At 38.0% G+C, this 22,753-nt stretch overlaps 1 protein-coding gene across 6 annotated transcripts in view; it reads left to right on the top strand.

Moving 5' to 3' along the window:
• Positions 1-22,753, top strand: part of RESF1 (retroelement silencing factor 1) — a 47,907-nt gene that overhangs the window by 2,111 nt on the left and 23,043 nt on the right. For 4 of the 6 annotated variants that reach the window (XR_006204768.1, XR_006204769.1, XM_042946219.1 and 1 more), the window contains exons 3-4: positions 1,039-1,229; positions 13,955-19,022. Coding sequence is in view for 4 of the 6 variants with exons in the window: in XM_042946219.1 (XP_042802153.1) it covers positions 14,012-19,022 (5,011 nt within the window). In the remaining 2 variants the exon portion in view is untranslated. Of the gene's footprint in view, positions 1-1,038; positions 1,230-13,954; positions 19,023-20,395; positions 20,480-22,753 lie in introns of all 6 variants that reach the window. The other 2 variants (XM_042946215.1, XM_042946216.1) reach the window with 1 other exon arrangement.

Here is a 22,753-nt window from a genome sequence, read left to right on the forward strand (position 1 = left end):
CTCTACGTTAATCAGTTTCGTGTTGATTAAACCCTTTACTATAGATCCTGTTGTAGGTTATGTTTCTGTAGGGAAGTACTAGACACAACTCTGGTTTTTACCTCTAGGCTTAATTTGAAATCAAGAATATCTCCATTAAATTCTCCTTTTTAAAAAAAAAATTTTTTTGAATGTTTTATTTTTGACAGAGACAGAGCATGAGCTGGGGAGGGGCAGAGAGAGAGGGAGACACAGAATCTGAAGTAGGCTCCAGGCTCTGACCTGTCAGCACAGAGCCCAACGCAGGGCTTGAACTCACAGACCGCGAGATCATGACCTGGGCTGAGGTCGGCCGCTCAACCGACTGAGCCACCCAGGCGCCCCTCTGTTAAATTCTTAATTCAGGGCATATTTGCCCCAGAGCCTCGTTTTTCCATATTACTGTGTGATATACAGGACTCCCTTACCATTTAGGTTATCGATGTCTTGTATAAATAGGAACCTAAATGTTTAGGGAATTGATCTTGTTGTTTGAAAAGGTATTTATAAAGGTGAATTTCTAGGGTTTTGTGTGTGTAAGCAGGCCTTCTCCACCCTCCTGCCCCATCCCTCCCATTGAAACAGACATGGAAAGCATTCAATTTGAGATAAAGAGACAACGTTTACCAACTCTGTCTCTAGAATGCAAGTTAAAATTTACTTTGTAATAAGTCTTGTAAAGAAAGAACTAACTGGGAACTTTGAGAAATTCTAAATGCTTTGTTGGGAGGCAGCATTGTAGTGTGTATATTCTTGAGATCCTAAGTGTGCTTGTAAATTGAAGGGCAGTGTTAGAGGCTGGCCTCTTGAGGTAAATGTCGTGAGACATTTGCTCATGGTTCTAATGACTGCAAAGATTTAATGACAATCACTAAGATTCTCCTGAGATGTATTAAATTATATGACTTCACTGTAAATTAAATCTTTAATTTATGGTTAAGATTGCAAAGTATTATAAGAAATTATATTGTCTACCCTATGTTTTAAGAAATAAATCATAAGCAAATTATTTTTTTTAAGCCCTAAAAGATAATTTACTGGATCACATCATTAAGAAGTTCAAATAGTTCAACCTTCATGTTTGGCTGGATCCAGTATCTGAATATAAAGAAAGAAAAACTTTAAGACCCTCCATCTTTGAGCTCTGTTCTTCAGCATTGACTCCATTCGCAGGCACACCTTTCTTCCTTGAGTGGCTCTAGCATCTCCAGGTATGTATCCAATCAGCTTGAACTTAAACAGACAGGCCTTTTGTATGGTTGCTCTACCAAAAGTCTATAATTTCATTGGCTTTCTTTGGGTCATGTACCCATGTCGGTGCTATTGACAGGGAAATAACTATGTTTGGTTTTTAAACCACAGTTTAGGGATATAATTCATATGCCGTATTTATAAAATTCAGTTTGTCCATTTACAGTGTACAGTGTTTTTTTTTTTTAATTGTGGAGAGAGTGTGCCCTTGTGTGTCTGCGTGAGTGGGGCAGAGGGAGAGGGAGAGAGAATCTTTAGCAGGCTCCACTACTTGCTTGGAGCCAGATGTATGGGGCTTGATCCCAAGACCCTGGTAACTTAACCAATCAGGAGTCAAGACACGTAACCAACTGAGCCACTCAGGCACCCACTACAGTGTACAGTGGTTTTAAGTTATGTTCACGTGGTGTGCAACCATCACTGCAGTCAATTAGAACAGTTTCTTTACTCCCAAAACAATCTCCATGCTCATTAATGGTGTTGATCCTGAAGGTGTTGAATCTGCACAGCAACCAAAAAGGTTTATTTAGACCCTTAGGGATTGCAATCTGAGACACACAGAGTTGACAAAATCCAAAGTAAAGTGCTGCGACAAGTGGGGAGTGCAAGCTTACATAAGCAGAAGGCACAAGGTTACATAACTTGTTTTGGATGAATAATGATTGGTTGATGGGTGCTAGCAGAGTTGAAACTAACTGTAATACGTGTTTGGCTATTTGTAGCCTTTGGCTATTTAGCCAAAGTAGGACGATGCATTCCAGGAGGTGGTCCAGTTGTAACTGACAAAAGTCAGAATTTTGTGATGTTTTGAAAATTAAAACTGGGAAAAAAAAATTAAAACTGGAGACAAGCCTCGACCCTACTTTCGATATTCATCTGACTCTATTTAGAGTGACTCTCTTAGCAATGCTTACTCTGTTTCGGAATCTTCTTTCACAGATCACTCCCCCTTTTCCCCAACCCAAACATTCCCAGGCAACTATTAATCTAGTTTCTGTCTCTAGATGTGTGTGTACATTTCGTACAGATGGATTAATAATATGTGATCTTTTATGACGTCTCTCACCTAGCATTTTGTTTTCAAGGTTTATCCGTGTCCTTCACTGCTTTTTATTGTCAAGTAATAGTCCATTGCATGGATATGCCACATTTTGTTTATCCTTTAATCAGTTAGCAGACATTTGGATTGTTACCACTTTTTAGCTACTATGAATAATGCCCCTGTGAGCGTTCATGTGCAAGTGTTTGTGTAGACATACATTTTTAATTCCTTTGGGTATGTACCTAGGAATAGAATTGCTCCATCATATAACTACTTGGTCTTTTGAGAAACTGCCAGAGTGTTATTCAGAGTATTTATATATATTTATATTTATATTTAGATTTAGATTCTCAACAGCAAGGCATAAGAGTTCCAGTATGTCCACATCCAGGGCAAACACTTGTCTTTTTGTGGTATGCTACTGTAGATTTTTTTTTTTTTTTTTTTTTTTTTGCTTTTTTAAATGTATATTTATTTTTTAAAGATTTTAAAAATACTCATTTTTGAGAGAGAGCATGAGTTGGGGAGGGGCAGAGAGACAGACAGACAGACACAGAATCCAAAGCAGGCTCCTGGCTCCGAGCTGTCAACGCAGGGCTTGAACCCACGAACCCGGAGATCATGACCTGAGCTGAAGTCAAATGCTCCACCCACTGAGCCATACAGATGCCCCTGCCACACCATATTTTTGATTGCATTCTCCTGATGGTTAATGATGTTAAACATCTTTTCATGTGCATATTGACTATATATCTTTGGAAAAACTTTCAATTTGAGTTGTCTTTGTATTGTTGAGTTGCAAGAGTCCTTTTTTGAATTCTAGTTCCTAATTGTAAATGTGAGGGTTTATTTTTGGATTCTGTTCCACTGATCAGTGTCTATCCTGTGTCAGTGCCACATGGTTTTGTTATAGTTTTGTAGTAAGTCTTGAAGTTGGAAAGTGTAAGTCCTCCAACTTTACTCTTTTCAAAATGAATTTCAGGATCAGGTTCTCGATTTCTAGAAAGAAGACATCTGGGATTTTGGTAAGGGTTGTACTGACTCTGTAGATGAATTTGGGTGGTGTTTCTACTTTAACAGTATTAAATCCTTTAATCCATCGAACGTGGGATGTTATCCCTTTTTTTTAGGTCTTTAATTTTCTCTTCTCCCCTCCCCTCCCCTCCCCTTTTCTTTTCTATCTCTGCATTCAGCGTGGGGCTCGCTCTAACTCGAAACCCTGAGGTCAAGAGTTGCATGCTCTTCCACCTGAGCCAGCCAGGTGCCCTTGGTCTTTAATTTCTTACAGCAATGTTTTATAAATTTTTCACTTTTGTTAAACTTATTCAAAGTGTTTGATTCTTTTTAATGTTACTGTATTGAGATTGATTTCCAGAGTAAGTGTTGTTTAGAAATACATTTGGCTTCTGTATACTGAGCTTGTAGTAGGCAACTGAGCTAAACTAGTTAATTAATTATGTTAGTTTTTTAGTGGATTCCTTAAAAGTTTTCTATATACAAGATCACGTCATCTGCAAGTAGAGATAGTTTTACTTCTTCTTTTCCAATTGGGATGCCTTTTATTTCTTTCTTTTCTTTCTTTTTTCTGAACTGCCGTGGCTAGAACCTCTAGTACAATATGGATTAGAAGTAGCAAGAACAGGCATCTCTGTTTTTTCCCTGGTTTCTTAGAGGATAAACATTCAGTCTTTAACTATTATGATGTAAGCTGTGGGTTTTTTGCAGATGCCTTTTATCAAATCAAAGAAGTTCCCTTCTTTTTCTAGTTTGAGTGTTTTTACCATGAAAAAGAGTTGGATTTGAAGATGCATTGAATTTCCATCCTGTTAGGTCCTTCTTCTGAATCTACTGAGATGATCATGTGGTTTTTGTCCTTTATTGTATTGATATCTTATATAACATTGATTTTTTTAAATCAATCTTGCATTTCAGGGATAAGTCCCACTTTGTTGTGGTATATAATTATTTTTATATGCTGCTGTATTTGGTTTGCTAGTTCTTTTTTGAGAATTTTTGCATCCATATTCATAACAGATTGGTCTGTAGTTGTATTGTGATTTCTTTTCTGGTTTTGCTATGGAGTAATCTTGGCCTCTTAGAATTAACTTGGGAAGTATTCCCTCTTTTGTGTTTTAAAAACATTTGTAGAATTGGTTTATAATATTGGTTTATAATATTATAATACTGTTTTTGGTATGATTGTCCAGAGTGCCATTTGGGCCTAACCATTTCTTTTTGGGTAATCTTCTGGTTACTAATTCAATCTCTTCATAGGCCTAGTTAGATTTTCTGTATCTCGAGTCAGTTTCAGTCAGTGTCTTTTGGAGTTTTTTGGGGTTCTTCACTGAATTCCACTGTATGTGTGTGGGGAGGTTCCCCTCACACCAACAACAAGCAGTTCTCTGGGGACACCAGCTGGGTCTCCTACAATTCTGACACTATATACCTGGGGGGTAGCATCAGATTCTACAGGTTGAGGGCTTAGTCCCACAAGACTGCCTTCATCCATACTTGAGACCCCAATCACAAACCCAGGTTATTCCCTGTGCTTCTGATGAACAGGTTACGGATTGGAGGTTTTTATAACTCCCCTCCTTGGACTTGAGATATGAGTTGCAAGTCTAGATTGTTTGTTGCCTGTACTTGTGTCTAACTGGCTGTTGATTGGAGGTTTCCCCAACCCCTTCGTTGGAATCTTAATTTGGTAGAAAGGCCAATGAAACTCGGAGAATCATTTTACTTACTAGGTTACTGGTTTATTGCAAAGGAATTTAAAGAATATGAATCAACAGTCTAGAAGAGCTGATAGAATGAGGTATGTGGGAAGTTGTGTGGAACTTCTGTGCTCCCTCTGGGTATGCCAAAGTCCCCAAATCTTCATGTGTTCACAAACCCAGAAGCCCTCTGAATCCTGTCCTTTTGAGTTTTTATAGAGGCTTTATTACACAGTCATGACTGATTAAAAACATTAGCCATTGATTTAACCTCCAACTCTCCATCCCTCCCTGGACGTGGGGGAGGGCTAAAAGATCCAACCCCCTTTTCACATGGATGGTTCTCCTGCCCGCCCCCACCTTTTGGTGCAGTCTAAAAGTCACCTCATTAACCTAACAAAAGGCACCTTTTTCACTCAACACTTGGGAAAACCTCAGGATTTTAGGAATTCTGTGTGAGAAATAGGGACAAAGATCAAATATATATTTCTTTGTATAAATTACAATATCACAGGGAGCTTGTTCTTTTCTTTCAGATTATCGAATATATTGGCATGTGGTTGTTCATAGTATCTTTTTTTGTTTTCAATGAAAGGTTGGTAGTAGTGTCTCTATTTCCTTATTTTAGTAATTTGAGACTTTTTTTTGGTCAGTTTAGGTAAAGGTTTATTAGTTTCGTTGATCTTTTCAAGGACCCAAGTTGTGGTTTTGTTCCTTTTCTCTATATTCTCATGGCTAAAGTTTATGACAGCAAAGGATACAATATAGGACTAACAGAAAAGAGATGCATAGGCAAAGTCTGTGGATGTGAGGTACGTGCTTCCAGGTTCTTCCATGAGTACTGAATGGGCGTGCCATCTCTAGCTACAGTCAGCAGGGACAGATCAAGTCAGGAAGCATTTATATACATTAGAAATTCTTAAAAAAATTTTTTTTTTAAATTTACTTTTGAGAGAGTGTGAGTGGGGGAGGGGCAGAGAGAGAGAGAGAGAGAGAGGGAAACACAGAATCGGAAACAGGCTCCAGGCTCTGAGCTGTCAGCACAGAGCTCGACGTAGGGCTTGAACATGAACAGCGAGATCATGACCTGAGCCACCCCAGCGCCCCAGAAATCTTTTTTTTTTTTAGTGTTTATTTTTGAGCACACTAGTGTGAGTTGAGGAGGGGCAGAGAGAGGGAGACAGGATCCCAAGTTGATATCATAGAGCCTGACATTGGTCTCACTAATCAGGAGACCTGAGCGGAAACCTAGAGTCACATGTAACCAGTCACATTTAACCGACTGAGCCACTCAGGCGCCCTGCCTCTCATACGTTAGAAATTCTTTAGGACCCTGAAGAATATTTATGTAGGTTATATCAAATCTTCTTCTGCATTTAGTTTCTTGCCATGTGTTATTTTAGTTGAAGTAGTTGAGGGTGTTTATTGGAGGTCAGAAATTTATCTCAAGTAGGTCACTTTCATTATGGCCATAAAGATTCACTGCCACAACTTCTGTTGGTTTTTACATTTTCCTTCCACATGACCATGCTACTATACAAGGTGTTGTGGGTAAGGTGGCTTAGAGCATGGAAGTGATGAGTTCACAGTTGAGTGATTGCCATTCCTTCTCACCCACCATAACTTGCAGAGGTCCTCTATGCTAGTTGGAGAAGGAAGACCATAGACCCAGGGGATAAGGGTTGGAGGAGTAGGCAGAAACTAGTAATCTAATTTACCTCAGGCTTGTGGCTGCCTACTACTCTTCGTCAACATACTGCTGGCCAGTGGAAGATCTTAATCTTAAGGACTCTTAGAAACCCTCAGCAGTTGCTAATTTTTGGGGAATGAATGCTCTTGGGAGTGGTGTCCTTTGGGCCAAGACTTGTGTAATTTATGCTGTTAGTCATGATTTCCATTGGTTTCCTGATTGAGGGAAAGCAGAATTCTCTTGTCTGTATCTTCTAGACTACAGTTATGGTTCTGAATTTAACTGGATCTGTCATCCCCTACCTGACCCTGATAATAAGAAAGTAGATTCTATCCTATAGGTCTCTTCTGGTACTTCAGGTCCCCTTGCGTCATTAGTCTTAACCTTTAGTTTTATAAAACCTGGATCTTAATGGAATGCCAACAAAATGCCTGTGTTCTTGCAGTCCTCCAAACAAAACCTGGTACAACCAGAGTAAACACTAGAGTATGGTCTATAGTGACGAAGGTAACTAACTGGATGTAACAGTTTTCAGATTTCTCTTCAAGGCAGTTGAGCCTGCTTTTATGGCAACTGTTTGGTTCTGTTCAAAGAGTTTATCCATCTCAAGAGGCACAGAATTGGCTCATTCCTGTTGTAATAGTGGTATTTATCCTCCTAATACACTTTATACTCCAACAGCATATTGCATCTTAGGTAGCTTATACTGGCAAACTATTCCTCTGTATTTGAGGCACTTGTCAGGAATTTCTAGATATTTGAGACCACCACCCTTCTAATGAATCTTGTTTGCTTAAGGTGGTGGGTACCTGGAGGGTTCTAAAATGAGTTGCTAGGCAGAACTCCCAGGAGGGATAACTGACTTTTTCATGTGTGCTCTCTGATATTTAATTCCCATTTTAGGGAATAGTACAACTCTAAAGTTAGTTTGAAATTTGTCTCTGACCTCTGCTCTGAAGACATAAGCGTAAACTTTCTAGCCTGAATGATAGACGCATTGCTCTGAACTTCCTACTGGCCAGTCATGATGGGTATGTGTGATTGCCAGCATCCTACGCTCTGCTTAGATTAATCAGTGAGCAAAATTAGAGCAATTTATTTCCCACTCCCTTGTTCTTCCAAAGAGAAAGCCATGTGACTCTTACTGGTGACCCTTGATGATACCTGGGACGTTACATGGCTCCGTATGGGGAGCTTGTGGCCTGACCTCCACAAACGGCCTGATCATTCTGCCAGGGGTCAGGGTCAAGTCACTCTTTTCCAGTGTTGCCTAAGAAGAAGTACAGTTCGTTAGGGTATTTGAGTGTCCTGTGCTTCTGAATAGAATTTGTAGCAGGACACATGTAGGGTGGAGGGTAGAGATGTAGGGGGCAACTTCTCCATTGTACTCTGATGACCTTTGTCTATTCATGGGCCAAATAGGCAAAGCCTAATCTCTGTCTGACTCCTACCTTGGCAGGACACCCAGTAGGCCCTTCTGGAACAAAAGTTGATAAGAACCCTTGTGAGAAATAGCCACAGGGATGTTTTTTTTTTTCCTGTTGAGCACAGGACTTTACCACCTCCCTTATCCTTGGATTATATAGTTGCCAGCTATAAAATGGCTGCAGTTTAGAGTTGGCTTTTTGGCAACCTGTGTTCTCAAACACCTTGGGATCACCCTCTGGGAATAGGGACACTGATGTTATTTTTTTCTGTGTGGGTAAGTAATAAATTTGTATGTGAAGTTATATTCTTGTCTCCTTTCTGTCTCTGACAATGTGGACAGCTGTGATAGTGGGATTTCTAGCTTTGCTAGCCTTGCACTATTGCCTGGCTTCATTCATTTGTTGTGACAGTTACCTGTGATCATGTATTTAAAGCATTCAGTGCAGTTCTTAACATATGGTAAACTCTCAAATGTTAGCTGTTATTTATAGAATTGTATTATAAATAATGCAAAATTTAGAATATTCTTGAAAGCCTAATTCAAGGATTGATAGCCTAATTTCTTCTATGACTAAGGATACGAACAGCCAGAGCTAGAATAATAGGTTGAGAAAATCATGATACTTTTCGAATTTCTGAAAAGTGCATTTTACATTGAAGTGTTGGTATTGATGGTTTTGTTGATGTTACAGAAGCATCTATAGCTTTTGCTAACGTAAATCAGTTTTTCAGTGGAAAATAGTGGCTTTCCTCATTTTTACCACATCAGCTGACACTCCAAATAAACTTTGGTTTGTGGAACACATTAGATGTCAAACTTAAGCCATAAGGGAAAGTTTCACTTTAAAATACCAGAATGGGGGGGAGGGGTGCCTGAGTGGCTCAGGTCATCATCTCATGGTCCGTGAGTTCAAGCCCTGCATCAGGCTCTGTGCTGACAGCTCGGAGCCTGGAGCCTGCTTCGGATTCTGTGTCTCCCTCTCTCTCTGCCCCTCCCCTGCTTATGCTCTCTCTCTCTCTCTCTCTCTCAAGAATAAACAACATTAAAAAATTAAAAAAAAAAATAATAAATTAAATTAATAAAATAAAATAAAATAAAATACCAGAATGGGGGGGTGCATGGGTGGCCCAATTGGTTAGGTGACCGACTTTGGCTCAGGTCACGATCTTGCGGTTTGTGGGTCAAGCTCCGTGTCAGGTTCTGTGCTGAACAGTTGCTCAGAGCCTGGAGCCTGCTTCAGATTCTGTGTTTCCTTCTCTCTCTGCCCCGCCCCTGCTTGTGCTCTGTCTCATTCTTATCTCTCAAAAATGAATAAATGTTAAAAAATAAAAAAAAAAATACCAGAAGGGTTTTATGTTTTTTTCAGGTATAAGAAGAGTATTCAATATATTTTTTAAGAAGTTCTATATTTTTGAAGTATTGAAATCATGTGATGTTTATGGCTGACACGAATCTGAAAGGAGAAGTGGGGACTTTTTCCCATCTGGAAGTTTAAATAGGGACTTCTTTTTAACTTGGTGTTCAGTACTTACAGATTATGTTTACTCATTTAACAAACATTTATTGAAGCCTGCTGGACATTGTCTAGGTTTGCATCTTTTGGGCTGCTCTGAGACAGTCTTTTTTTATGCCTATCATCTTGTCTATTAATAGCATTATCTTTCATTTTAATAATGTTCCAGTTTCTTTGACAAATTAACAGTCACCTTTGTATATAAAACAGTTCTTGATGTGGCTCTGTTTGTCCTGTTCTATTTCTTACAATTTCATCTGACCTGTAGTAGGCAGATCATAATGTTACCAGTCCGTTTTCGTAGAGTTCTGTTCATGGGTGTGTGTGATTGTGTTTAAAATAGATACTAATATTACTATTCTTCCACAAGCTGTGATTTTTAGGTTATTTTTTTACTTTGAAATTTCTGTAATAAGGGTAAACTACAAATAAAGTTGCTGGGTTGAAAATTTTTCTTTTTTTAAGTTTATGTTTTGAAAGTGAGCGAGCAGGGGATGGGGGCAGAGAGAGAGAGAGAGGGAGGGAGAGAGAGAATCCCAAGCAGGCTCTGCACTGTCAGCGTAGAGCCCAATGTGGGGCTTGAACTCACTAACAGTGGGATCATGACCTGAGCTGAAGTCAGATGTTTAATTACAGAGCCACCCAGGTGCCCTATTTCTCACAGTTTTAGAGGCTGGAAGTCCAAGATCAGGGTTATGGTTTCTCCTGAGGCCTCTCCCTTCTTGGCTTGTGGTCAGCCTCCTCCTATGTGATGTCACATGGTCTCTCTCCCCCGCACTGTGTGCATATGCACTGTGTGCATTGTTGTCCTGTTGGATTGTGGTCCTACCCTTCTCACCTCATTTAGACTTAATTACCTCCCTTAAAGGCCTGTTTTCAAATATAGTCACACTGGGGATTAGGACCTCAACATTTGAAATTGGTAGGGGGAATAATACAATTTAGTTCATAACAGCATCCCACCCCCAAGTACATACAAGAAGTAAGGGGAATTTATTAGGCATCATTAACTCTAGTAGAAAAGCCAGTTTGTATTATGCTTCGGCCTTTATTTATTTTTTTCTTTTTTAAGTAAACTGCTCTTAACATGGGATTTGAACTCACAGCCCTGAGACCAGGAGTTGCATGCTTTAGCAACTGAGCCAGCCAGGTATCCCTAGTCAGTTGTATTATTAAGGAGCTTTCCTGAGAGAAGGCATGTAAGGAATATACAGATCTCTCTCTTTTGGGGATTCGTTTTTAATTCAAAAGCATACATACCTTCTTCAATCTTGTTTTTCTTTTTAGTGAAAACACTATGACCCAAGACTTGATAGATGTAAAAGATCTGTAGATTGTTTTGGATTTAAGAATTTTTTTAAAATATTTATTTTTGAGAGAGAGAGAGACAGACAGACAGACAGACAGACACATCCTGAGCAGGGGAGGGGCACAGAGAGGCAGAGAGACAGCATCCTACAGACAGATCCTGAGCAGGGGAGGGGCACAGAGAGGCAGAGAGACAGCATCCTAAACAGGCTTCAGGCTCTGAGCTGTCAGCACAGAGCCTTACACAGGGCTTGAACTCTCGAACCATGAGAGCATGACCTGAGTGAAGTCGGACGTTTAATCAACTGAGCCACCCAGGTGCCCCTGATTTAGATTGTCTACATAAACTCTGTGAACAGTCAGTTTTATGTTTTCCTTCCCAATTCTTATGCTTTCCAGATCTCTAGTACCATGGCGAAAAGAAGGGGTAATAGTGGCGTTTTCATTTTATTGTCAATATAAATGTTTGAAGCTGATATTTATCAAAATTAAGGAAATTTCTATTGTTGGTTTGATATGATTGTTCTTCTAATAAATGGATATTGAATTTTATCAAGAGCTTTTGTATCTGTTGAAAATTTATCATCTGGGGCACCTGAGTGACTCATTTGGTTGAATGTCCTACTCTTGATTTTGGCTCAGGCCATGATCTCATGGTTTGTGAGTTCAAATCCCGTGTTGGGCTCTGCATTGACATTGTGGAGCCTGCTTGGGATTCTCTCTCTCCCTCTCTACCCCTCCCCTGCTTGTGCTTGCTTGCTTGCTTTCTCTGTTAGATAAATAAATTATTGTCCTGTGATTACTTTGGTTAATTTTCAAATGACAAACTTTTTATTTTTGAAGTAAAGCCAGTTTGATCATGATGGGTTATCCTTTCCATAGGTCACCCCATTTGGTTTGCTGACATTTTGTTTAGGATTTTTTCATTTACATTTCTGAAAGAAATTATTAATTTTCCTTCTTTTCAGCATTTGGAGGACAGCCTCAGTGAATGAGTTCTGAAGTGTTCTCTCTTTATCCTTTTAAAGAAGCTGTATGGGGATTGTTTTCTTTCATGAATGATTGTTGGAATACTCCAGCAAAGCCATATAGGCCTGGCATTTTCTTTGTGAAAAGATACTTAATTATCAATGTAAGTTCTTTAAAGAGATAGGGTATTCTTACTGTGTTAGTCCTGGTTATATGTATTTTTCAAAGAATTTGTCTATTACTCCTAAATTTGAAATGTATTGGAATAAATACTTATTTTAGTGTCTATAGGGTCTAGTGGTAGCCTCTATTCCCAATATTGTGCTTTTAAAGTTTCATGATCGGTATTGTCAGAGGCTTAATGATTTTTATTCTTTTGAAAGAATCAACTTGTGACTAGCTGAATTTCTACATTTTTATTCATTTTATTTCAGTCTGTCATCATTTCTTTCCTTGGGTTAACTTATTAGTCTTGTGATAAATACAAAGATTGTTTCTTGGTTATTTATTCATTCATTTATTTATGAATGAATGCATGAGTGAATGAATGTTTTTAAGTTATCTCTATGCCCAGGGTGGGGCTCAAACTCCCTGAGATTAAGAGTCACAAGCTCTACCGACAGAGCCAACTAGGCACCCCTCCCAGTCTCTTTAACATATTTATTTATGCTCTAAATTAGTGTTATGTGTTACGTGAACATGGGGATAGGAACATGTTATGGACTGAATTGTGTGTCTTCTCTTCTCCCATTTGTATGTTGAAGCCCTAACGCCTAATGTAACTGTATTTGGAGGTGAGACCTTTATAGGTAATTAAGGTTAAATAAGGTCATAAGGGTGGGGCTCTAATCCAATAGGACTGATGTCATAAGTAGAGGAAAGAGGCACCAGAGAGCCTGCGCGCGCGCGCGCTCTCTCTCTCTGTCTGTAAGTGTAAAGTGTATTCTTTATTTCTCAATTATTTGGCAATTTTCTATTTACTTTGTTTTCTATAATTTCTAGATTGATTCCGCCGTAAATTAATCTGTATAATTGAATACTTTGAAAATTGAGATGTGCTTATGGCTCAGCTAGATGGTCATGTTGGTAAAAATTCCATGTGCACTTGGGAAGAATGTATATTCTGCATTTAGGGTGTAGTATTAATATGTTTAAGTGAAGTTGGTTTTATTTTATTTTAATTGGTCTTTCCTCATTTACTATGGTTGTAGAATTGACCATTTTTAGATTTGCCAGTAGCTGTGGGTGAGAGTGTAAGTTGTTTTAACCTTTTTGGAGGGCAGTTTGTCATTGTTCGTGAAGATAATTTTAATGTTCTTTGACACATTGATTTCACTTCTAGGAATTTCCAGAAACATTTAGCCAAAAATGTAAAGTATAAATATAAGAATCCTTAGGATAGTTTACAAGTGCAAAAACTTTGTCTGCCAATAAAGGACTGGTTAAATGGTAATATATACTCAGAAAGTGTATGTTCTGCAGGCAATGAGGATAATATATTTGTAGTGAAATAATAAGGTATCCTAGGTATAGTAATGAAAATGAGGCAAAAAGATGAGGTTTCCTTTATGTATTTGTTTTTTACCTATAAAATTTTCTGTAAGAGGAGGTAACAATAGATACCTCTGGGGAATTAGACAATGGGGATAGACAATAAGGACTATTTGCCATGTGTTTGAAGTTTTTTGTTTGTTTTGTTTCAATGAACATGGGTTACTTAGAATAAAGAGCCTGTTAAGATCAAAGTAATTGCCACTTAAATGGAGCAAGCAAAATACTATATTGTGTAGAATTCCTATAAAACACCCCAGAGATTTTATTGATGCTTGCCATATTTATTGTTACATCCTTCTTTGCTCTTTTCTTTGTATCTCTTCCCCAAATTAAAGATGAAGTTTTGACTGGTCAGAGGTTTCTGGAATTCTAATAGACCATAGCATTGGTGTTAAGGTAAACTAATTTTCTTGAAGTTTTATGCAGACAAAACAAATTTTTAATGAAAGATCTTTATTTCCTACAGATTCCTGACATTCAAAACAACTGACTTTTAACACTCTGCTACTACATCAAATCAACAATGAATTGGAATGCAAAACCAGAGAATGTCACCTTACCACCACATTATCCTAAAAAGCCGTCATCTTTTTTGGAGCAGGCTTTAATAAATACATTTAACACAACATCTCAAAGTTCTTTAAGCTATCCTGGAAGTAACCAAGAAGCATGTATGTTTCTTGGAAATTCAAATCCAGTTTCACAGCCACTGCTAAACATGAGAAATTATATAGCTCCTCAGCAAATCCCTATTTCTGATATACATACCGGGACAGTTGTGGCCTCACAAACGTCAGTAGAAAGAATAACATATGCAAATGTTAAAGGATCCAAACAACTAAATCACAATTTGCAGATGTCTTCAGGCGTTACCCAAAATGTATGGTTGAACTCACCAATGAAGAATTCTGTGCATTCTCATACAGGGGCAACTGTATCTCATCAAACTAGTTTTGGAACTAATACACCTAATGTACATGCACTACAGAATCAATTTGTAACTTCAGATACCTGTTCTGTGCAACTACAAATGATCCCCTCCAATTCTCCAAGAGTTCCTGTAACTTATCAGTGGACCCCAAGACTTAACCCATCTGTATCAGAACGACAGGTTGACTGGGCGCAACAGTATACATCCAGTGGACTGACTTATCCAGATTACAGACCTCTTCCAAAGCAATATAGTTACACATCACGAAGCTCTTTGCAAGATCCTTCCCTTCAGAAACAAAACCCTATGCCATCTGCATCATTGCAAATTAAAAATAGTCACCCTCCAGATCCTCCACAGACTTTACAGTCAAAGCAGACTGCAACTGTACATTCCTATCGATACGCAGTTCCTCAAACTGACAGAAGGCCTCCTCCTCCTTATGACTGTAGATACGCAAGCCAGCCTTTGCAAAGTACTCAGCATGTTATTAAACAGGCTTCTTTGGAAGTTCCTCAGAGTCAAGAAATGCACTTACCTGAAATGAGGAAAGACTTTTCTAGAAGTTTTCAACAGCATTGGCAAAACCTTAATGAAAATGTCAGCACAGTTGGAAATTCCTGTAACTTGAAAGTAAATAGCAGTGTCATTCAGCCTTTTAATGAACCTGTTAGATCTTCTGTGGATGGTGTTCAGACTCTTGCTCAAAATAATCAAGAGAGGAGAACAGACTCTTGTGATCTAACTTCAAATCAAGTATTGGACACAAGTGTCACAAAAGAAAAGTTAGTGAGGGATATTAAAACATTAGTAGAAATAAAAAAGAAGTTTTCGGAACTTGCAAGGAAAATCAAGATTAATAAAAATCTTTTGATGGCAGCAGGTTGTATTAAAACAACTGATACCTCTTATAGTGAATTAGCTCCAAATTCTGGATTGTCTCTGAAACAAACTGCCCAAATCCGGTCTGGACCACAGGTAACCCTAGTGACTCCAGAGAATAAACCACCAACAGTAATGGAATCTGCAAAAGAAACAAATAGAGCATACAGTACAATGAATTCCAACATTCAGGACCCCAATTGTGGAAATTTTAACCAAGTGAATTCTGTTTTACTAAATTCTGTCTGTTCAGAAAAGTTTCCAATGCCAGACCAGTTACAAGATTTGAAAGTTAGGACTTCTTTAAAGGCATCGACTGTTGAGATTACCCAGGCAACCTTAAATAACACCCAGATTTCATCAGGAAATGTCAATGTTGAACTAAATGTGCCGACAAATTCTGAAACAACTTACGTTCCTCAGTCTGCGTCCTTTGAGGAATATGTTTCAAAATATCCAAATAAAAATACGCTAATTCTCAGTTTACTTACGTGTAGAGATAAACCTCAGGAGAAGTTGTTTAAAAATGCTTGTGAAACTATTCAGGGTTCTAAACCACATAGTTATGAAGTTAATCCAAGTACCCAAATCACTGGTAACCAGCTAAATTTGAAAACAGTGGAAGCTCCAAGTACTTGTAACACAAATGCCAAGATTTTAGATAACTCTTTTTGCCTTGAGCATAAATCCTCAGCAAGTGGAATGCCTTCTAAAAGTGACAGTCACTTTTCCATGGAATTGCTAGCAACATGTCTTTCTCTGTGGAAAAAGCAACCTTCAGAACCTACCGAAGAAAAACAGTGTAATGAGTCAAGAAAAAATAGAACAGCAGTTGGAGTTTCCAAGCCTGTGGAAACCTGTGATAAGAGTCCATTTTCAGTTGTGGGAAATTCTCAGAATAAGGTGTTAAACAGCTCACAAGAAACAACTTTGTCAATGGTAGTACAGAATTCTGAGTCTTCAGGCACAACCAACACAAAAGGAACAGAACTTCAGGTTGCTGTAGTGTCACCACTAATTCTTTCAGATGTCAAAACCTTGTCTGTCAAAGGAATAACACCTGAAGCTTTATCTGAAACAGTGTATCCAGTTATTAAAGAAGGCAGTGTTTGTAGCTTACAGAATCAGTTGGCAGAAAATACAAGTATTACTGCTGCTTTGAAAGCTAATGTTGATGAACCAGTAGCAGGTGCTACGACAGACACCAAGATGTTCTTACCAATTCAGAAGGAAGAGCAAAATGAGTCAACTAATGCAGCAGACACACCTCATGGCAATCAAGGAAAGCATATCAAATCAGAACCAGATACCCATTATACTGTGAGTGAACAGCAAGCTTCATACAAGCCAAGGAAAAGTGATATTGCTAGTGGTGATATGTTACATATTGAGAATATTTGTTCTCTTGTTGAAGGTGATATGTCTTATAATTCCCAAATAGCGGAGATATTCAACTTGCCGCCTTTGAAAAGAGTTGAGCCACAGAAATCTTCTCTCCCTAAGCAACAGGTGATTAGTAGTGGACAACAAAAAGAACATACAGACAATGTCACTGAAAATAAAGACTTTGGTTTACAAAGTGATGATTTTTTAAAGTGCACAGATGCTTCACATAAAATAACTGACCAGGCAGAATCACCTCAACCTCCAGAATCATCTTTGAAGCATGTTAAAGCTAATAGTGGAATTTTAGAGGAAAGTGATTTGGAACATATCACTAAAAAAGAAAGCATGGCTAATGATATGTGTTCATCGGCAGCTATCCAACAGGGCAGTTGCCCTCAGGAAGCTGATGCAGTTTGCAATTACACTGCCCAAGATCCTACAAGAAATGAGATTCTATATGATAAGGCATCCATCTTATACCTACATGATCAGCTGTCAGAACTTTTAAAAGAATTTCCCTATGGCATTGAAGCTGTGAACACACATGAAGGTTCTGTGGCCCAACAAATAACAAACCAAATCCCAAAAGGTCAGACTTGTGATAAAACTGGTTGTGACTCCAAAGACTCAACAGACCAAATACAAATTACAATATTAAACTCAGAGCAAATGAAAGAATTATTTCCTGAACATGAAGATCAACTCTGTGAGGTAGACAAGTTGGGAGAACATCAGAAAGAAGAACCTGTAAACAAAGAAGGGGGCCAGTGTGACCCACAAACAGATACAGATGAAAAGAGTCATGATTCTGTAATGGATTCAGAGAAAGATGATGTCCGTTGCTGTGCACTGGGATGGCTATCTATGGTTTATGAAGGAGTACCCCAGTGCCCGTGCAATTCCATCAAGAAGTCAGCTTCAGAGAAAGAAGGGGAAGATAAATGTTCTCCTTTGAAGATCAACAGTTGTAAACAAGGAGAGAAAACTGATAGAAATGCCCCTGTTGAATGTAATAGTCCTCTAAATAACAATCCGGAGATTCCTTTGACTTGTCCAGATACAAAAAATCATCTTCCTGAAATAGAAGAAAGCAAAAGTATAAATAAGCCCAAAACAAAACATCACAAATCACTGAGGACAGAACAAGAATTATCAGGTCAGTTTTTATCTAAAGGTGATAAAAAACTAGATTCCTTGCAAAGTCACAAAAGGAAAGGAAAACTGAAGTTTCATGAGATAACTTTTCATAGCAGTAATAAAATGACAAAATTTTCTCAAGAGAGCCTGCACCAGAAGCTCATGGCACAAAACTTACGTCCACTAAAACCAAAGGTGGGTTTTTTGACAAATAAAAATAAAGATCTGTGTATGAAGAATGGTTCTTTGGTACAGTCAGTATCCCCAGAGAAAATAAAATTGAAAGCAGGTGGCTTGAGACAAAAAGTTTTGGAAAAAAGGAAGTTAGATGATGGGGGCATACTTGATTCAAAGATAAAGAGGAAGAAATATGATAAACGAGAGCATAATAAAAATATGGGAGATGGTACATTTAAGTTGTGTAATTTTTTGTCACTCGCAAATGAAAGAGCCAGAGTTAAAGAAAAGACAGTATCAAATGCTAAGTCCTCAGGCTCCAAGGATGTTTCATCCAAAATGAGTAGAGTTCTGACACCGAAGGAGTATTTACAAAGGCAGAAGCACAAAGAAGCGATGGGTAGCAACACATCAAAGAAAAGCCATGTGAGAAATGTAACGTGTGATTCTCAGTACATGAAGTCCAGTAAACTTTCCATGCAAGCAGGGAGTTGTGGGAAATCAAATGAGAGACACAATAGTGTACAGGCTTCTAAAGAATCATTAAATACTTCTTTAAGCCATGCTAAAAACCTCAAATTTCACCATTCTGAGGAATCTAAAATGTGTATTTCAAGGAATGTTAAAGGGATAGTTGGTGGAAAGCAACTTGATAAAATGTGGATTGATAAAACCAGATTAGACAAAAATTTGAACAGTACAGACAATGAAGTTGAACTCGGCCAAATGTCTCCCCAATCAAAGGATCAAAGGAAACTATATCTGAACAGAGTTGCATTTAAATGCACAGAACGTGAGAGCATTTGTCTCACAAAATTAGACAGTTCGCCCATGAAGCTTATTAAAGAGAGGAGACCAGAAAATAAACCTCAGAGCTTCTTACCTGTGAAAGATGCCACAGAAAGACCAAACATGCTGGAGTTTAAATTATGTCCAGATGGACTGATTAAGAATACAAATTCTGATGACAACCGGAAGGATCTGCAGCCTTGTCCTAGCAAGGAGCAAGCACCTGTGCAAGGTCTGGTATGATTTTTTTGATGATGTCTACAACATTGTAAGGCATGGTTTTAACTTTATCTTCCCCTTACTGTAAATTGTACTCAATTTGTACTTGATGACAGGTGTATGGAATTGTAAGGTTTGCCAAATACAAAGATTTCGTTTTGCACCAAGAAGCCGATATTATGAAAAATGTTTTTGTGCTAAGTTAAAAGAGTGTTAGTTATACATTATTTCAATCTTTTTTAAAAATTTTTTTTAATGTTTATTTATTTTTGAGACAGAGCATGAACAGGGGAGGGTCAGAGAGAGGGAGACAGAGAATCTGAAACAGGCTCCAGGCTCTGAGCTGTCAGCACAGAGCCCGACGTGGGGCTCGAACTCACGGACCGTGAAATCATGACCTGAGCCGAAGTCGGCCGCTTAACCGACTGAGCCACCCAGGCGCCCCTCAGTCTTTTGTTGATTCTCATTTGTACTTGTGATTTCAAAGCTCTGTGAATTTGAAGCTTTGGTCTAAATATGAGGAAATAATCATTACATATTTGTGAAAACTTTTTATACATATGGAAATGGTTTGATTTATTATTATCTTTGAAGTAGTTGTTAACTGTGTTATCACGAAAGTTAAAGCACTGTCCTGTAGTCTGCTCTTGAAATGGGAGGGCAACGGAAGCAGTCTTGTCCAGTGTTAAGTTACCAAGGCCAGAAGGAAGCATGACTGTCATTTGGCTGAATGATAGAATTCTCAGTGTAGTGCCAGGAGGGAAGGAGAAAATAGAGGACTAATTATTTGGTAGTCAGGAAACATTTAAGTGTTGTGAATATTACTTATAAAACATTGTGTTGAGAAATTCAGATTGGAAAAGTAAAGGATTTGAATGGCAATCTTCTTTTCTCCTGTGTTCTTCAGATGGTATCTGGGCACAGAAAGTTACAATGTAAATATAAGGTACATTTTCTTGGAAGGATATAGGGATGTATGGTAAAAATAGACTATAAAATTTATGTTGTAAAGTATTGGTGATTTCACTTGGCCATATAAATGTATCTGAGGCATGGGTGTAACAAGAACATTGGAAGTAGGTGGGGGCAATGGGAGGGGCTTTCTTTGTCTCATGTACCCTTAAATACCTTGGAATTTGTTGGTGTTCAGCCTAAGTGGGAGAAACAATTCCATAGTGAAGATAAACTTTAAATGCAACCCATTTTTCATTTATAAGATACTCAGACACTTGAAATGGAAGGATTTTTGAGGCTTCTTTTAGACTTGCAGTATATGTGAATATATTTAATGCCTTCTAAGATTTATTTTATGTTTATATGACTTTCCTTCATTAAAGTACTAAAAGATGAATAGCAATTTCTAGAGATCTGAAAATGAATATTTAGTTTCAGGAATAAAAAGTACAAAAGAAGACTGGTTAAGAGGTGTAACTGAGGAGAAAAGGATGCCAGAAGCCAACCAAAAAATAGGTAAAATCCTCATGTATTTAAATTTTTACTCTACGTATTGGGCACTTGGTCACACAGAAGCTGGATTATAGTTTTGAAACTATTGTGAAGTTTGATTTTTATCCATATTTTTTGAATGATTCAGTGTATGGTAGGAAGATAATTTCTGATATTTTCTGTCATACTGTGGAGAGGGGAGCAGTGGTCTGTTTCCTGTTAACAAGAAAATATTTCTCCTCTTGATGAGTTAGGTAACTTTTCTGTACAGGATTATGCATTAAATACTAGGTTTTGCAGATCGTAAGGTTTCCTGAATACTCAACTCCGAGACTATAGTGAGAAAATGGCAGTAGAATAATAAATGAATGAGTATAGGCTATACTTGAGTATAGGCTATACTTCAGTTAAACTTTATTTACCACATTGGGCTAGACGGTTAGCTATACCCTGTTTGCTAGCTCCTAGGTGGGGTGATTAGCAAGTTTAATTCATTTAATTCTCAAAACCAGGTAGATGAGCATGTCCCCATTTTATCAGTGGGAGGTAAGGTCATTAGAAATTCCATGACTAATAACCAAATAGGGACTTGAACTTTGTCCCCTCTTTTCAAAGTTAATTCAGTGTGGAATTTGAGTTATTTTGATGATAAGAGACTGAGTCTCCTAGTTAAAATTTATTTCTCTTTGTATGGGAGGGATTTAGGCTGAGTGCCAACCAGAAAAACCAGAGCTTTCAGTATCTTACTTAGTGGAATGAATGCACTTTGTTTTTAGGGTTTTGCATTGAGAACTAGAAGCTAGGGTTCAGGAGTTTTATCTTAGTTTTGGTTAATTGACTATGAAAAGACAAGTGTTTAGAACTCATTGAAAATGGGTAGAAGCAGAATTTCACCATGAAAAATAAAGAAGCACATTTCTTAAAAGAGAGGAAGTGATGAAGTGGAAAAGAGAGTTTAAAACAAATATACGTAAGCAGGCTTGCAGAAATCGAGTCCTGCACAGTAAAGGTACACATAGGAAAAAACTAAATTGATTTAAAGTCTTAAAGAAGAACTGCACTCTTCGTCAGAACAAGAAAACAGCTGAAACAGGGCAAAATGAATTTTAGAAGTCGTAAGAGTGGAAAGCATACTTTTAAAGTTGGAACACAGGAATTCAAAAGTGAGAAAAATGGAAATGGGCATTGAGATTGGATAAGAAAGGTCCTTGGAAATAGGAGAGATGTTACTCCATAGAGAAGGTAAGAGACATAATTGAAATCTGAATCTGAAAATACTCATAGATGCCTGCGCAAATTGACCAGATATAAGCATGAGCTAAATGAGAGACATAAAGACAGCCACAAATAAGATGAGCAATAAACTGAAGTTGAGTAAACATCAGTGCTGAGAATCGTGATAAAAAAAACACAGACTGGGGCACAAGCTCAAGGAGATCTGCAGCAGGGTAAGGAATAGCCAAGATGCGAAGTGTGAGATGAATCACTATGTTGTACCCGAAACTCACGTAATATTGTATGTCAGCTATACTTCAATTAAAAAATAAAAGCAAATAATACTTACAATCCAAAAAAAAAAAAAGGTCTGGAGATGAAGGAAAAGCGTGAAAGAACAAATACCAAGATGAAGAGGTGGAGAACATGAACCAGCGGGAAATGAGACAAAAAACAAATGCTGCAAACTCCCAAACAGATCAAAGAAACAGTTTAGATAATTATACATCTACATTTGGTAGCAAAGGTTTGAGTGTAGATGGAGCAAGTTGTGAAACTATCAAGTCAAGGTAAGGTACAGAGAAGAGGGAGTAACAGAATCCAGTGAAAAATGACTTAGGAACCCATCTCAGATATCAGTGTCATAGAAGAAAGCTAATGAGGATGTACAAGAATTTGAAACTAAGCGGATAGAATGTGTGAGTTCCTAGGCAAAAAAAAAAAAAAAAAAAAAAAAAAGTAAAACAAGACTATTATGCAGAAAGGAATGGCTATAGCAGGAATGAAAACCAAGGGAATTCTATTCTAGACTAGGGGAATTGGCTACTGAGAAGTACAGCCACATCTAGAAATGCAGGAGGTAGGAAAAGCTGGACCCATCAAAAAGATAGGCTAATATAACGCTGAAATGGTCTGACAACAGAAAACTATAGACATGTCTTAGAATACAAGAACTTTTCCATTCACTGGTTGAAACTGGCTGGTTTGTGCTCTTTATATTGCTAGTTTAGATAGCTGTTAAAAAGGTCACATTTATAATAGTGTGCAAATGATAGAACAGGATAGCTGTGGGATGTGAAGATG

Source organism: Panthera leo, chromosome B4 (genome assembly GCF_018350215.1).
Source record: "Panthera leo isolate Ple1 chromosome B4, P.leo_Ple1_pat1.1, whole genome shotgun sequence".
In the NCBI taxonomy this organism is placed as follows: Eukaryota; Metazoa; Chordata; class Mammalia; order Carnivora; family Felidae; genus Panthera; species Panthera leo.